At 41.5% G+C, this 16,993-nt stretch overlaps 1 protein-coding gene across 6 annotated transcripts in view; it reads left to right on the top strand.

Annotated features, from left to right (window-relative positions):
- The window catches only part of OSBPL6 (oxysterol binding protein like 6), a 233,121-nt gene that overhangs the window by 181,560 nt on the left and 34,568 nt on the right, over positions 1 to 16,993 (top strand). For 5 of the 6 annotated variants that reach the window (XM_062188455.1, XM_062188439.1, XM_062188430.1 and 2 more), the window contains 2 exons: positions 9,537 to 9,702; positions 14,960 to 15,093. In XM_062188455.1, the coding sequence (XP_062044439.1) occupies positions 9,537 to 9,702; positions 14,960 to 15,093 (300 nt within the window). Of the gene's footprint in view, positions 1 to 4,177; positions 4,253 to 9,536; positions 9,703 to 14,959; positions 15,094 to 16,993 lie in introns of all 6 variants that reach the window. The other variant, XM_062188473.1, reaches the window with a different exon arrangement.

Below are 16,993 nucleotides of genomic sequence, written 5' to 3' on the forward strand. Positions count from 1 at the left end.
CCCACAACAGCCAAGGCTAGGCCATCCCAAAGCTAGGACTCCAGAACTTCATCCATTTCTCCCCAATGGTGACAGAGTTCCAGGTACTTAAACCATCACCTGCTGTCTCTCCATGCACCAGCAGGAAGCTGGATCAGAAGTGGAGTAGCCGGGACTCAAACCAGGGACTTACAGGGGACTGTGGGCATTCTACACGGCAATTTAACAGCTGAGCCAAATGCCCACCCCATATTTTTAGTTTCTTGAGGAACTTCCATCCTGTCCTACAAAAGAGTATATTAGTTTTCATTCCACCCACAGTGCATAGGAGTTCCCATTTCTCCACGTCCTTGCCAGCATGTTATTTTTAACGTTATTGTTAACAGTCATTCTGATTGGAGTAAGATGATACCTCCTTGTAGTTTTGATTTTCATTTCCCTGATGGCTAGTAATATTGACCATTTTTCATGTATCAGTTAGCCATTTGTATTTCTTCTTTTGAGAAAAGTCTAGTCAGATACTTCTTGTATAGATGTTTTTCACATTTTTGGTTATTTTTTTTTTTAAATTTTTGACAGGCAGAGTGGACAGTGAGAGAGAGAGACAGAGAGAAAGGTCTTCTTTTTGCCGTTGGTTCACCCTCCAATGGCCGCCGTGGCCAACACGCTGCGGCCGGCGCACCGCGCTGATCTGAAGGCAGGAGCCAGGTGCTTATCCTGGTCTCCCATGGGGTGCAGGGCCCAAGGACTTGGGCCATCCTCCACTGCACTCCTGGGCCATAGCAGAGAGCTGGCTTGGAAGAGGGACAACCGGGACAGAATCTGGTGCCCCGACCGGGACTAGAACCCAGTGTGCCGGCACCGCAAGGCGGAGGATTAGCCTGTTGAGCCACGGCGCCGGCCTCATTTTGGTTAAATTTATTCCAAAGTGTATTATTTTTCTTTTAGCTCTCATAAATGAGATTGCTTTTATATTTTCTTTTTTGGCAAGTTCATTATTAGTATATAAAAATGCTACTGATTTGGGAGTTGATTTTACATCATACAACTTTATTGAATTTATTTATCAGTTCAAATATTTTCTTGGTGACGTCTTTTTTTTTAAGTATTTTATTTAGTTAGTTGAGAGAGAGAGTTACAGACAGTGCAAGGGAGAGACAGAGAGAAAGGTCTTCCATCCACTGGTTCATTCCCCAAATGGCCACAACAGCCAGAGCTGTGCTGATCCACAGCCAGGAGCCAGGAGCTTCTTCTGGGTCTCCCATGTGGGTGCAGGGGCCCAAGGACTTGGGCCATCTTCTACTGCTTTCCCAGGCCATAGTAGAGCTAGATCAGAAGAAAAGCAGCCAGGACTTGAACTGCCACCCACGTGAGATGCCAGCGCTGCAAGTGGAGGTTTATCCCACTATGCCACAGCACCAGCTCCTTGGTGAAGTCTTTAAGTCTCTATATAGAATCATGTCATCTGCAAGCAGAAATGGTTTGACTTCCTCCTTTCCTCATTGCATACCTTTGTTTCTTTTGCTTAATTCCTTTGGCTAAAACTTTCAGTACCATACTGAATAAGAGCAGCGTTAGTGGACATCCTCGTCTGGCTCCAGATCTTAAAGGAAATGCTTTCAACTTTTCCTCATTCAATACAATGCTGGCTGTGAGTTTGCCGTACATTGCCTTTATTATGTTGAAATATGTTTTTCTATAAATAATTTGTTCAAGGCTTTATCATGAATGGGTGTTGAATCGTATCAAATGCTTTTTCTGCATCTATTGAGATGATCATATGATTTTTATCCATTCTGTTGATGCGATGTATTATGTTTATTAATTTGTTCTTTTAATTCTTGTTTGGGTGTTTTTGAAAGAAATTGAAATCACCTCATCCCCACACTCAAAGAAAACTTTGCCTTCCCAAAATTTAGCTTCAGATTCAAGTAGAAAACAAACAGACTTTGGGGTGGCAGTAAATTTTCAGTCACTCCCAGAGAAACTCGACCTCTTCTTGATTTAAAGCAAATAGTGTTGTAGGGTAAATGCTGCAGAATTTGAATCTTTTCTGAGTGCCCAAACCCACAGGTCTTCCAGGAGCCCTTATGATGTTCTTCCTCTGTTATTTGGAAGTTACTTGAAGTTCCTCCCATAGGCACACTTGGCTAGGGAGGGTGACCATGACCAACATAATAATGTTTCCTCAGCAGTATTATGTTTACAGAAAAACATAGCATTTATTTATACTCTAGTGGATTAAACATACCAACTACAGTCTCCCACCCCAGTTCTCACTTCTTCCCCTCCTATTTTAAATGTTTGACTGTAGGATTCCTGTGTAATGATGCCAACTATTTATTTTGAGCATGCAATTGTCTCAGTATTTAAATCGCTTTCCCTGATGATCAGTGCGGTAGCCAGTTTAAGAAGCTCTCAAGTTGTGACAGCTCATTTCCCACCCCCCTGTTGTAAATTTTAGCGAACCAGCCAGTCATGATGGAACCCAGACTGGTGGTGGGGGTGATCATTACTGCTCTTCTTACTGATGTTGTATTGCTGAACTTTACATTCAGCCTTCTGTGATAATTGTCATCTTGAAATGATTATAAAATAAATCATTTTAAAAATAGATCTCGGTGAAGTTTTCTGGATGTTTCTTGGTTTATTCTTGCATTGATTAGATTGTGCTGTAGATTTAAATGTAAACGTAGAATTCTGGACCTGTACACATCAGAGTTGTTAGTTCTAATAAGGTTCTCAGTATCATTGTGCAGTAAGCTTGTTCTCTAAATCAGGTAGAGGAGGACAAGGGGGGAATGATTTTGAAGGGTTTGCTGTGAAGAAAGAGCTGCTAGATTTCTTATACTGCTGACAGCATGACTTACAGTGGAGACCCCTAAATGTTGGGGGAGGTAAGGAGGAACAGATAGACTGTACAGATAAGTGATCTGATATCATTCATGTGTAGCTGTCCTAGATCTCAAAGTTGCTCAGATTATACTAAAGGGTAGAAGAAAATTCTCATTTTCACCACACTGAAGAGAAAGGAAATTTGTATAGAAAGCATTTTGTGGTAAACAAATTATGTATATGTGTGTGCAACAAACATATACATAGATGAATATAGACTTGTGAAGATAAGAGAAAAATATGAATGTAATTCAGAACTTTTAAGGAGAATTAGAGATATAACCATTTTCAATATACTTCTATTTTTCTAAAACTAAAGCAGTCATGATTTTCTTTTTATTCTAGAATATTAAGTGATTCTAAGAAAGTATGTCTCAATTCAGTTGGAAATGAAATCATTGGTCACAGCCTTTTTACAAGTCTGGATCTTTTAGGAGCAGACAAAATAGAGTGCTTGGAAGGAAATATCATTATCTCACATTCCAACCCATGAAAAAGCAAGGAAAAATATGGAAGAAAGTTCTAGAATTCTTCTACTGGCATAGGGTGCACATCAGTAAATGAATTTCACCCACTTTTGGTTTTCCATAGTTGATTTTTATGGGCATTGTTCCATGATAGGTATTGTGTTGTGGTTTTTTTTTTTTTTTTCCTTGTCCTAAAATGGACTGTCTTCCTCCTTGGAAAATCCTCTAACTTGAAAATCCCAACAGTATACCTAATATTGAGTCCAAATGAGCAAGCTTTATAGTCAGGGATTGACTGGGGAATATAAGAATCCTGGTACCCATCCCTCTGCTATTTTACTTCCAGATTAAAAACTGTGCCTGGCCAACAGGAGGCTCTTCTTGCAGCCTGTTTATCTTAGCCTTCATGCACCATTTAATCAGTTTCCCTGAACCTATTTTTTTCTTTACTACCATTAACTGAATAACTTTCGACTTCATGTAACATTACAACATGACATCACATGAATAAAACAGTATGCACATTTATCTTACCTTAAAGTCACAGGCTAGTCACCAGTTCTTAATTTTCCATTTCCTTTTGGGGTGGGGGTTATAGTCAGCAAATAGACAGATATCCAAGCGATTTAAAAGGAGAACAGCAAACATTTCTCACAGCACAAATGCCCTTTAGAGCTCTTTGCAAAAATTTTTTGCTACGATTTTTTTTTAAAAGTCAACTTCGGTTAAAAAAATCTCCCTCTCTCTTTCTGATTATCTTTCATCCTTCCATATCCCATCCTCCCCCTCCCCCACCCCACGTTTCCTCCCCTTTCTCTTCTCCCATTCACTGTCAGGAAGGGCCACCTGCGAAAGGCCAGTTCAGCACAACTCGGCGCCGACAGAGGCTAGCAGCAGCAGTGGCTACAACAGTGAGTGGATTTCAATCTCAAGTGCAAGTTTAATAAGAATGAGAAACTGTGTGCTAGGGTAACCTCTCCTATGCTGATGGTGTCGCTCGTGTGCAGTGGCATCAACGAGAGGCCACTTGGGTCGGCATAGCTTTCGCATGTTCTCTGGCTGTCTTTGCATGGCAGGAGTCCAGCAAAGGTATTTGTTGGTACAATGGAGAATATTACATAATCAGTGTGAGAAATAACTTAAGTCTGAAAAACTGAGTATAGCACCTTGTAGTGTGGAATTTTCTTAAATGATATTGTTGGTTTTTATTTTTTAGTTTTTTTTTTTTTTTTTTTTTTTTTTTTTTGCCATACTGATGTTGGAACCTATGCTAACTGATTTCTGTTTTTCTGAGAAAAGTCATGTTACTACAGACATAAATTGTGCTTTTTTTTGTAGCAATGTGACTATTTGAAAAGGATGTGAGAATAAAGAAATGAGAGGGTAAGAAAAGGTGAATTTTGATGTCATCTCTAAATGGCTACCAAAATTACACTTAGCAAGAGAAAATTGTTTTCCAGAAAGAATATTGTCATACAAATTGGCAAATATAGTGTTAAAATTAAAAAAAAATGAACTGAGTGAGGTGGTATTTAATCCATATCTAGAGTTTTTTTTTCTTAACAGAAAAATAGGATGAATATAAGGAGAGTAGAGGCCGTACTGAGGTAGATAAGGCAAATAGTAGTAAATTGCCTGTGTCAGATTTTCAATATAATATGTGAACACTAGAACCCTGCTGGGTAAAAACAAATCAGTATTTGCTTATTCATGAAATCCCATGGACTTTTTAAATAAAGATGAATTTATTTATTTGAAAGTCAAAATTAGAGAGAGAGGGAGAGAGAGAAGTGAGAGAGAGATTGAGATTGAGATTCCTTCTGCTGGTTCACTCCCCCAGATGGGTGAAACAGCCAGGATGGGCCAAGCTGAAGCCAGGAGCTTCAGTTGGGTTGCTGAGGCCCAAACACTTGGACCATCCTCTACTGTTTTCCCAGGCCATTAGCAGGGAACTAGATAGGAAGTGGAACAGCTCCAACACAAACCAGCATCCACAAAGCCACTACATCGACCCCAAAGTCCTGTGAACTTTTTAAAATACAGATTGTTAAACTTACAGCAATCATGGATCTTAGTTTTTTGACTATTTGATAATATTTCCTGAATTGATAAAGTTTTTCTGTAGCTAAAGGTATATTTTAAGGCTAGAATTTCTGAAAAATATGAAAAGGTTTTGGTTGCATCATAGGATAGGTACTAGTGCAAGGACTGTTGGCTTTTTCCTTCATGATAAGTAACTGATTCTTGCTTGATTTCTAAATGTCTAGCTGAATTGTTTTAGAAACAAAATTGTTTCTGATTATAAAGTGAACCAGTGACTTGGAATTTATTAAGGACCTGACTCTTAAATGTACAGTTTTGAGAACATTTGAACAAAAATGGAAATTGCTTTCATGGTCAGTGATTCAAATGCAAGTGAATTAGGTCCTCAGCACTGATGTAGTACCAGATTCTGACAGTAGATGTGTACATAAGCAGGTAGAGAACTCTTAAACATGATTTTTCATTTATAAAATTAAGAAATTCAAATGATTATTAGCAACAGAATGATGTTTCAGTCTGGAAAGGAAAGCTCAACCACCTGTGGAAATAGTAATGTTTCCTGAAATAATTTGCTTCTAAAATGGCATGCAGGGACGTGACTGCATTTCTCCTGTGCTCATTTTTAAATTGCAGATACATACAGTGAATGTAATAAAGCCGAGATTAATTCCTATTTGAATAGAATAAGTGTATGTTTTAAAAATTGGGAATACTCCAAAAAGGAAAAAAGCTTATAAACAGGAAAACATTCATGCCCACCTCTCAAAGTACCTGTGACCATAAAAGTTATATGAAAAACATAGATGCGTCTCATGAGAAAAGCTACTGGGCATCGTTTGGTAATATACTCAGGAATAAATGGTTGCAGGGTGGGTGGCTATTCTAAACCTTCCAGTATCTATAACTTGGACTCCGCACTGAAACATAGCCACTGATCAGGATGCTGAGCCGGCCCCCTCCACCCACATCCTGGGACCTGGCCTTGAGGACGCAGTTCCCTGTTTCTTTTTGTGCAGTGGTCCTCCTTAATGCCCAGCCCTTCCTCTTGCCCGGTGCATTTTGGGCCTATCCCATATGGCTAGGTGCCTTTTTACCTAAAATCCATCCCTTGTTTTCTTCTCCTGGGCTAGCATGACAGTCAGACCCAACAGAAAAGGAGGTTGGGAAAAGAGAAATTGAGCTCTCTCCCCATAGGAGAACACTGAGAGTCCCAAAGCAGTTAGTTCATCAAAGGACCCTTAATGCACATATTGCAGAATACTAGCAGCCAGAGACCTGGCACACTGCCTTGATGTGTTCTGCAAGCTTAGCATTTATCATAGACCTACTTCCATTCTTTCCTGTTTACTGTTGCTGAATTAAGTGCCAGCTGCTCCACGCTCAGATCATTTCTCCCTTGACTTCTTCACGAATGAGTGCTAGGGGCATCTCCTAACAGTCCCATTCTAAACTGCAGTTATTGGTTCTAGAATATTCCAGGGTTGGGCTTCCTCGTGGCCTTAGGACTTCAAGGTTACCTTGGTCTTCTCTCCTGAGCAGGGTAGAAAGGCCCAAATCTGGCATTGAGGGTTCTCAGGTATAGACATGGAGACGCTGTAGACAACTGCCACCCCACCATCACCAACAGAGAAATGAGTTAGCACTTAAAATTTTGAATCCCCTAGTATGTAAATTACGAAACAAGAACCTGAATGAATAAGCCCTGAAGCTGAAGAGGCATTCGATTAGAGTTAGATGAATTCACCCGGTTTGTATTCTCACTTTAATGTTAAGAATTCCTCAATTAAAATGACTCATTCCACACACTTCTTTTAACAATGACAAAAAAGATACCAATATAAACACTTTCAGCCAGAAGCACATAAAAATTAGTTTTCAGTTTCCCAGGGAGATTGTAGTTTGAATGGTGTAATCCAGGTTCTTTTCCCTGTGGGTCATGTACAAAACCACTTTTACTGTTTTAATAGCCAATTTGGACTTCTATTATGGTCAGAATAAGAATTTATCACTTAGGCTTCTCTTCTTAGCATCTGGTTCCAGCATTCACTAGAGGCCTGGGTGCTCACTGGACTCTGGTCCTCACTGCACAGGTCTCCCAGGCAGCCCATCCCCACTTCTCACCCCTTCCTCACCACCTGTACCTGGGAAGACTTTGCTCTTGAGCGGTGCAGCCCTGAGGGTGCTGAGGGCTCCTCCATGCCCATCCATCCCTGGCAATGACCCTCAGCACATCACATCTCCTCTCACCAAACAGCCACATTCCTTTTTTTTCAATGCATTTCTTGTTTGTTTTGTCAAGAAGCCTGTTTCTTAAATCTTAAAACTCCCTGGCCTCCCCATGTCTTCAGCCCCCAGTCTCTGCCCTTCACCACCTTGTCTCCCCCAACCATGGATTCCCTGTGCCCTTGCTATAGGACTGTGGGCTGACTCCACTTCCTTCATTCAGCAGCATCATTGTCAAGGTCAGCATTTCCTTTATCCATCTTTAAATGTTCTTCTACTTAACCCTGTTCCTTTCCAGGTATCCCAAAAGTACCTGGGTCATTGTTACCGTAAGGATACCAGACAGGACGCCAGCAAATGATTGAACTCCAGGGCTCTGGAGTCTCAAGTGGCTTAGTTACTACTTCTGTATCAGTCTGGGTCAGCTGTCAGTTTTGAGCCTGATAATATAAACAAGCTGTTGACACCTCCCAGCCAAGTGTGGCTGAGGTTCCCACAAGGGATGGACACAGTTACTTTGTAACTCCTGATACCAAATGCCTTGGATCACAAGCTTGTTGACAGGCGCAGCAGCTGAGCTGAATTGAGGGGGAAAGCTTCATTCCCTCTGTTCCCCAGTAAGCCTAGGATATTTCTTGAGGTAAATATTTCCCAGCCAGGGCAAAGCTAAGTCAGAAGGGCCCTCTGCTGGGTCTCACCCGCTAGCTGATTGCAGCTCAGGTCAGATTTTTGGTTCTTCTCACCTTCTCTTCCCTTTATCCTCCATAACCTCAGAGTTCAGAGAACCCTTTCCCCAACCCCCCTCTTCCAGCAAATCTCTTAGGAAATTTGGAGCTAAAAATAGAAAAAGCGGCTCTGCCATACATGCACATCAGACAAGGTATTGGCCTTCTTCCTACAGCATATTTCCTGTTAGGTAGACAGGAGGTGTGAATCAGGCTTTGAGTTCACAAAGCAGCTTGTGGTGAAGCTAAGAGTATGGTTTCTTGCAGAAAATGAACATGTATGCAGTAGGAATGAGGGAGAAGTTACTGGTGATCTGATTTGCAAGGGGCATTGGTGTTTCCATTTTCCAGAATGTTCGGCTGACAGTATCTGTACTGCTCAGACAGCGCATTCTTGAAAGGGAAGAAAAGGTGCTTTGCTTTCATACATCACAAGCCTCATCCAGAGCCAGCCTGGACAGAGAACACCTGTAGCCATTAGGAAAAATCTCTAGTAATATGACTTTTTCTATTTAATGCATTTCACTGTTGGCCAGTTCATAGGCCATTTCATAGATGTGTAACAGGGTTGTATGTAACATACAAAGATAAACTGTGACCTGCATAATATATTTTCCATGTCTAATATATATTTTAATAATTGAATCAATTTCAAAAATAATTAGACCATTCTTGAGTTTGCTGTTAAACTTGATTTGTGTTTTAATTAATGGCTATGGGGTGAGTTAATTGTGGATATAGTTATAGATATAGTATTGAGTTTTTACCTGTTTAGTAAGACCCTGCTCCAGGCTCAGAGAGGAATGAGCATAAATAACCCTCTAACCTGGTACTCAGACTTTCTGAAGCCAATCACCTCCAGCCCAGTTCATTCTGCTGTTTCCACCAGTTACTTTTTAGATCGAGTGTGACTCGCAGTTGATGTTTATCTGAGATCCTGCCTTTTCTCCCTGTCATTTTCAGTCACCTTTCTCTGTAACCATGAAAAGACAGTAAGCCTGTAGCAGTTCTAGATCAGCTATGGAGCGTGAGAAGCCCTCCTCCCACCCCCAAGCACCTGCAAAGTGAATGAGTACTGAGTGTCTCTGAGGGTGTCCTCAGAGAGGCAGCTATCCTTTGAAGGCCTGGGAGAGGTCTTGTCCTTGTGGGGGAAGGTGGAACGGTGCACTGGTGCTCTTTGGTAATTTGTCTCTTCCCCTTTCAGGTCCCTTTCAGTGCTACCATGTCACCCGTCCGCTTGCACTCCTCCAACCCCAACCTTTGTGCAGATATTGAATTTCAGACTCCCCCCAGCCACCTCGCTGACCCTCTGGAAAGTTCAACGGATTATACAAAGTTGCAAGAGGAATTTTGTCTAATTGCACAGAAAGGTAACAACAAATGTTACGTACCCTGTCAAGAAGTTCTCTTCTTTGATGAGAAATTTTCTTTTATTCTTTTCTCTGCCTGGGTGGTAACAGTACAGAGTTAAATAGTTTTATTTACTGGTTGGAATTCTATACACAAAGTGCAGCAGGATGCAATGCCTGTCTGTTGGAAGAACATATATCACAGCTTTATAGTTTTGACTGGATTAAAAAAAAAAAAGTGCCATGGGGTAGAGGGAGGAAAAAGGACAAATAGCGTTATCCTAGGCAGTCCAGCAAAATATTACTATTTTACACCTTTTTGTAAATATCATTAGTTATCATTGAGTGCATATTAATTGGTTATTTGTAGCAAGGAAAAAATAGGTTTCTGTTTGAGTCCTTTTTATTATGAAACAACACTCATTTATTATACTTTATTCTACTTTACAAATGTACTTTTTGGCTCACTGATTATACTTGACAATTTGTATGTCAGAAGTCCAGGCAGGGCTGAGCTAAACAGCTAAGCTTCTGTGCCACCTGCCGTTGTCCAGGCTCTTCAGTGGTATTCAGCTGGAAGCTGGGCTGGGTTGAGAGATCCAGGTGCCGTCCCCCACACACCTGGCACATTGGCAGGAGAGCTGGAATGCTGCGAGCAACTATGCCCCTCTTTCTGTCCAGGGCACGTTAGAGCTTCAAGAAACTGCAGGTGGAAGCTTCTAGTGGTCCTCAAGGCCAACTGCAAAACTCCTGCAGCATCACCCCAGTGTATTCTACTGAGCAGAGCATCACCCCCAGTGTATTCCACTGACCAGAGCATCACCCCCAGTGTATTCCACTGACCAGAGCATCACCCCCAGTGTATTCTACTGCCCAGAGAATCACCCCCAGTGTATTCCACTGACCAGAGCATCACAGGCCAATTCCTATTTGAGGGATGGGAAACTACTGACCACACCCTTGAGTCTGTTTTTTCTAGGGTGGACATTTAGTCTAGCAAGTTAATGCCTGGGTGCGATATTGGAGTGCCTGGGCTCCAGGCTGGCCTCTGGCTCCCAATTCCAGCTTCCTGCTAATGCAGACTCTGGGAGGCAGCAGTGATGGTTCAACTAATTGGGTTCAACCTTATGGGAGTTCAACCTGAATTGCAGTGCTGAGTCCCTGCTTCAGCTCCAGCTATTGCGGACCTTTGGAGAATGAACCAAGAGATGAAGTTTCCCTCCCTCCCTCCCTCCCTCTCTCTCTTTATTAAAATTACAGTAATGTTTATGGTTCCACTGTTAGTATCAGCCACAGAGTGTGGGTCAAATACATCAGTAGCAGGAGAGTCAGCAAACTGAGCAGTCCTGTCTGTTCTTAAGAAGAGCCTTGGGCCAGCGCCATGGCTCAATAGGCTAATCCTCCGCCTGCGGTGCCGGCACACCGGGTTCTAGTCCCGGTCGGGGTGCCAGATTATGTCCTGGTTGCCCCTCTTCCAGGCCAGCTCTCTGCTGTGGCCTGGGAGTGCAGTGGAGGATGGCCCAAGTCCTTGGGCCCTGCACCCACATCGGAGACCAGGAGAAGCACCTGGCTCCTGGCTTTAGATCAGCGCGGTGCGCCGGCTGCTGCGCACCAGCCACAGCGGCCATTGGAGGGTGAACCAACGGTAAAGGAAGACCTTTCTCTCTGTCTCTCTCTCTCTCTCACTGTCCACTCTGCCAGTCAAAAAAAAAAAGAAGAAGAAGAAGAAGAAAATCCTTGGCCCCCAGTTGACAGTCCCTCATTGTGTAGCGTTTCCTTTTTAACCAGTGAAGTTCATTTTTTGACTCAAGATAGTGTCTTCTTGGGCATTTCCTTTTATTTTTTTTTTTTTCAGTTTTTCAGATCCATTTTTTTAATCTTTTTTAACTTTTATTTAACAACTATAAATTTCCAAAGTACAGCTTTTGGATTACAGTGGCTTTCCCCCTCCATAACTTCCCTCCCACCTGCAACCCTCCCATCTCCCGTTCCCTCTCCCATTCAATTCACATCAAGATTCATTTTCAATTATCTATATATACAGAAGATAAATTTAGTATATATTAAGTAAAGATTTCAACAGTTTGCACCTACACAGAAACACAAAGTGTTAAGTACCGTTTGAGTACTAGTTATAGCATTAATTTACATTGGACAACACATTAAGGACAGAGATCCTGCATGGGGAGTAAGTGCACAGTGACTCCTGTTGTTGACTTAACAATTTGACACTCTTGTTAATGGCATCAGTAATCACCGTAGACTCTTGTCATGAGTTTCCAAAGCTATGGAAGCCTTTTGAGTTCGCCAACTCTGATCTTATTTAGACAAGGTCATAGTCAAAATGGAAGTTCTCGCCTCCCTTCAGAGAAAGGTACCTCCTCCTTTGATGGCCCGTTCTTTCTACTGGGATCTCACTCACAGAGATCTTTCATTTAGGTCTTCTTTTTTTTTTTTTTTTTCCCCAGAGTGTCTTGGCTTTCCATGCCTAAAATACTCTCATGGGCTCTTCAGTCATATTCGAATGCCTTAAGGGCTGATTCTGAGGCCAGAGTGTTGTTTAGGACATCTGCCATTCTAAGTCTGCTGTGTATCCTGCTTCCCATGTTGGCCCTGCACTCACATGGGAGACCAGGAGAAGCACCTGACTCCTGGCTTCGGATCAGCACGATGCACCAGCCGCAGAGGCCATTGAAGGGTGAACCAACAGCAAAAAGGAAGACCTTTCTCTCTCTCTCTCTGTCTCTCTCTCTCTCTCTCACTATCCACTCTGCCTGTAAAAAAAAAAAAAAAAAAAACCACCTAATTTCTAGGAAACTTGTTCCTATAATCTTGCCAAGAATATATGTATCCAAATTGAGTGATTAATATACAATTTTATGAGTTAATAATATGAACACTTTCAAAGTTTTAGTCATTAATTAGGTTTAGGCATATCTGCAATAGAAAATATAAGTGAATATATTACAGAACCTAAATCAAGGAAACCACAAGAGTCACTTTGTTTAGAGCCATCCTCAGTATTAAAATATGGATCTGCATTTCCTTTTAAAACCTTCTGAAGAGGGAGATAAATTATTTTGTTTTCAGATACTAATACCATAATAGTTAACTACTCACCGTTATTTTCCCCTGGAGTGGCTGGTTAATAGGTTATAAAATGTTCTTGAAAACATGTGTTAAAGGGAATATCCCAAGTGTCCTGGTAATACTCAAGAGCCTGGTGGCTCAGGAAAAGAAGGTACACACGCTGAAGGCATCTCTGGGAAACTTGAACACAGCACAAACTCTGAATTTCAGCGAAAATGTGGTGTGGTGTTTTCCAATGGCCTTGGCTCCCAAATTAAACCCCCTCATACCACTGTTGTATTTAAGTTTCAGATACCAGTGGGAAGATAATCAGCTGTCAGATGATCAGATATTTCTCTAACTCCATAATCCTAAAACAACTAAGCTAAATCATTTATCAGTTTGCTCCTTGTTTCTATGATCTGCCAACTGAGATTCTATAAAGCCAACAACTCTCCCTCACTTGCCTTTTTATTCCTAGTAAATCCCTTTTCATTGTGTTCTTTAACTGATGCTGATTATGTTATTGGACTAGAGCAATGTTATCTTGTTTATATAGCGTGGAGATACACAGCCAGTGACTTTACTTCTGGGGGAAGGCATACAGCAAGTTCGGATGACAAATGTGTGATCTGAGAATCACACAGCTGCTAGAGAGAGAGAGAGAGAGAGAGAGAGAGAGAGGTATTTGAAGGCAGCCCCAGGAAAGCTTTGTGTATTTGCTCTCAATCCTAAAGCGTTCAGGTAATCCAGATTTCAATAGTTTAAAGCCTCTGTTGAAACTACATGTTTTCAACAGACACACAAATTTTCCATGCTGGGAAAAGGCGGGGATGGTGGGCGCTGTTTTGCTGTGACTCTTGTAAGCATTGTAGGTGGGTGAGGAGTCTGTTTATGGAGCTAGCAGCCAGGTTAATATATTCCATTACAAACTTATTACCTTTAAATTGATAATGATGGAAAGTAGCACACCCATCAATAGGCTGTGAATCCCTTGTGATCCTGCCATTTTGCCTCTTTAATTCAGGCCACTGTGTTTTATGCTGAAATTTCCCACTTCTTTTAAAAATAACATTTCTCAAAAAAAGAAAGACCTATTTTAGAAGACTTTACATATTATAAAAGCTCTGCTATTGTAAAAGTAGGAGCTGGAAGTTCAACCTTTTTGTCATTCTACATTAAAGACTGCCTCAGATTTTGCCGATTCAAGTCGTGAAGTATGTAGGAAGTGAGGGGAGTGGTGACGTTTTTATTGTTGCTTTTAAATAAAAATCCTTTGTACATCAAGACGTTCCTGGTGGAGGAAGTAATGCCAGTGCTCTTCTCAAGATCGGATCATGTCCTGCCTCCATGACAACTTGTCAGAACATGGAGATCGACCTGTTTCATGTCTGCAGAACTCATGAAATGCTCCTTTTTTGAGCACAAGCTTTGGTTGTAAATGCCTTGCATGAGACTTCATGCTACACAGAACTGCTCAATTATTGTCGTCAAATATGGGAAGTAAAACTTGTAACCAGAGTCGGTTTTGGAGTACAGTGGGTTAAGCTACTACTTGAGTCATTGGCATCCTGTATCAGAGTATCAGTTGTATCCCCCAGATGTTTGGTTTCTGATCCAACTCTCTGCTAATACACCTAGGAAGGCAGTGGAAGATGGCCCACATGCTTAGGCCCCTGCCACCCATATGGGAGATGTAGATTGGGTTCCTGGCTCCTGGTTTTGGCCTGATACAGCCCCAGCCATTGTGGTCATTTGGTAGTGAACCAGCACTACCTCTTCTCCACCTGACCCCATCTCTGTCTCTTTCTTTCTTTCTGTCAGTCTTTCTTTCAAATCAATAAATACACAAATAAATCTTTTTAAAAAACTGTTCTTTTTTCCTTCCAGAAATTATAAATTCATTTCTAAATATTGACATTTAGAATTGATATCTGCATTTCATATTCTGTTTCCAAGTGTTGTTGGCTTCTCTGGTATGACTGCTAACAATTTTCACATTGTTAATTACAATTAATTATAATTGACAAATTTGTTTTGAGCATAGATATTCGGATAGATTCCATGTTGATGTTGATGTTTAGTTAAGCTGTAATGCAGCCTTTGCAGAAAATGGGTATGAGTTAAAGTCCTAAGGAGTTTAAAATTGCATACGTTCACTTTAGACACATTTTAATGTTTCTTTCCTACTTTCCTTCCCCCCGCCCAGTGCATTCTCTTTTGAAGTCCGCCTTTAACAGCATAGCTATCGAGAAAGAGAAGCTGAAGCAGGTGGTTGCTGAGCAGGATCACAGCAAAGGCCACAGCACACAGATGGCCCGTCTCCGACAGTCACTGTCACAGGTAAATGGGAGTGTTTGTTTTCCGTGCATGACACATTGCCAACCCTGAGAGTCTAAGATGCGGACAGGGCACTCAGTCCCGGGGGTGGCACATTCTTCTCACATTCTCCCAGGACACTGCAGTGTCAGTATTACATTTTATTACATTTCTTCTCCAAGATGTCAAGAGTAAAAATAAACCAAATTTGCTTGCACACATTGTTGTTTTGACTAATTGAAGGCTTAATGTCTGAGTAATTTTTAAGCTGTAGCCCCTGGTTTTACAAATAGAAACATGCATTTATTCGTGATTTATACCTCTAGATGATATTCCAGAATATGCATTTTGCAGTCATAAATAGAGCAAAATCTAGACCTTCCACACTTTAATGTTTTTCTCACTTAAAATATATTTTAATTTGTTGAAAATTAGTGATTGCTATTACCTGTGGTTTTTCTTTCCTAATTTGCACTCTTGGGATTTTCTTCCTACATTAAATTTCCTGAAACTAGACTTTTCTATTTTAATATATATTACACAGTTGATCTTATTAATACTAATCAAATATCTATGTACAAGAGTATCTCAAAAAGTTCATGGAAAGTGGAATTAAAATATAAGTTTATTTTGCTGCAAAAGGTTTTGAGGGGCCAGCATTGAGGCATAGTGGGTTGAGCCACTGCCTGCAACACCGGCATCCTGTATGAGTTCTGGTTCATGTTACGGCTGCTCCACTTCTAATGCAGCTCCCTGCTGATGACCTGGAAAAGCAGCAGAAGATAGCCCAAGTGTTTGGGCCCCTGCCACCCATGTGGGAGACCTGGAGAAAGCTCCTGGCTCCTGGCTCCTGGCTTCAACCTGGCCCAGCCCTGGCCATTGCGGCCATTTGGTGAGTGAATCAGAGGATGGAAGATCTCTCTCTTTCTGTTTCTCCCTCTCTCTCTCTCTCTCTCTCTGTAACTCTGCCTTTCAGATAAATGAGTAAATCTTTAAAAAAGAAAGTTTTAAAATTTATTCATAATTTTTTTCAGGATATACATTTTTTTGTGAACTTTAAAAAATATTTACTTACTGGATAGGCAGAGAGAAAAAGCTCCCATCCACTGGTTCACTCCCCAAATATCCACAATGATTCCTGACTGAAGGCCAAAGTCAGGAGCCAGGGACTCAAATCTAGGTTTCCCGTGTGGGTGGCAGGAACCCAACTCCTTGAGCCATTACCTGCTGCCTGCCAGGATATACATCAACAGGAAGCTGCAGTCAGGAACCAGAGCAAGAACCAGATGTCACACCCAGGTATTCCAACATGGGATATGGTGTCTTGACCACTAGGCTAAAGACTTACCCCTCCACGAGCTTTTTAAAGAGCCCTTATAAATCAGTGTTGAAATTTCTGATTAAAATCTTTTAATCGTGCATGCTATCATTTTTACACTTGAGTACTTCCTTTGCGGTATATATTTTCTAGAAATACACTTAGTTAAATTCTTTGTGAATTCAATGTTGTAATATGATCTTATGTGAGAACTGAGTGTTTATGTAAAATATTGTTCACTTCCTGGTGCCTTGGATCAGAGTGAAGGAGCAAGCAAACCCTGGGTAAGTGGTTCTCCATGTGGATCGGATCCTGCTTGAATGGTTCTCCTCACTCCCTAACACTTAGCTTTACAGTGTGTCATCCTGTTGTACGTACCTGATCTGTCAGCGTATCTTCAGTGTTAAGTCTCATGTTATGAAAGTGCTGTTACCTGGGCCACTCTTTCTGCAGTCACCATAAACCACTGCCACCCGAGGTGCATCAGCTGCTTCCGGTGCAAACCAGGGGCCTCAGGAGCATGAGCAGTAACCGCAGCAACTGCCTGCCAGTCTGCAGAGGGCTCTCCTGGGACACGGAGTGGCTGTCCCCGGACACTTCCCGTGT

The sequence above is a fragment of the Lepus europaeus genome, chromosome 1 (genome assembly GCF_033115175.1).
Source record: "Lepus europaeus isolate LE1 chromosome 1, mLepTim1.pri, whole genome shotgun sequence".
Lineage (NCBI taxonomy): Eukaryota > Metazoa > Chordata > Mammalia > Lagomorpha > Leporidae > Lepus > Lepus europaeus.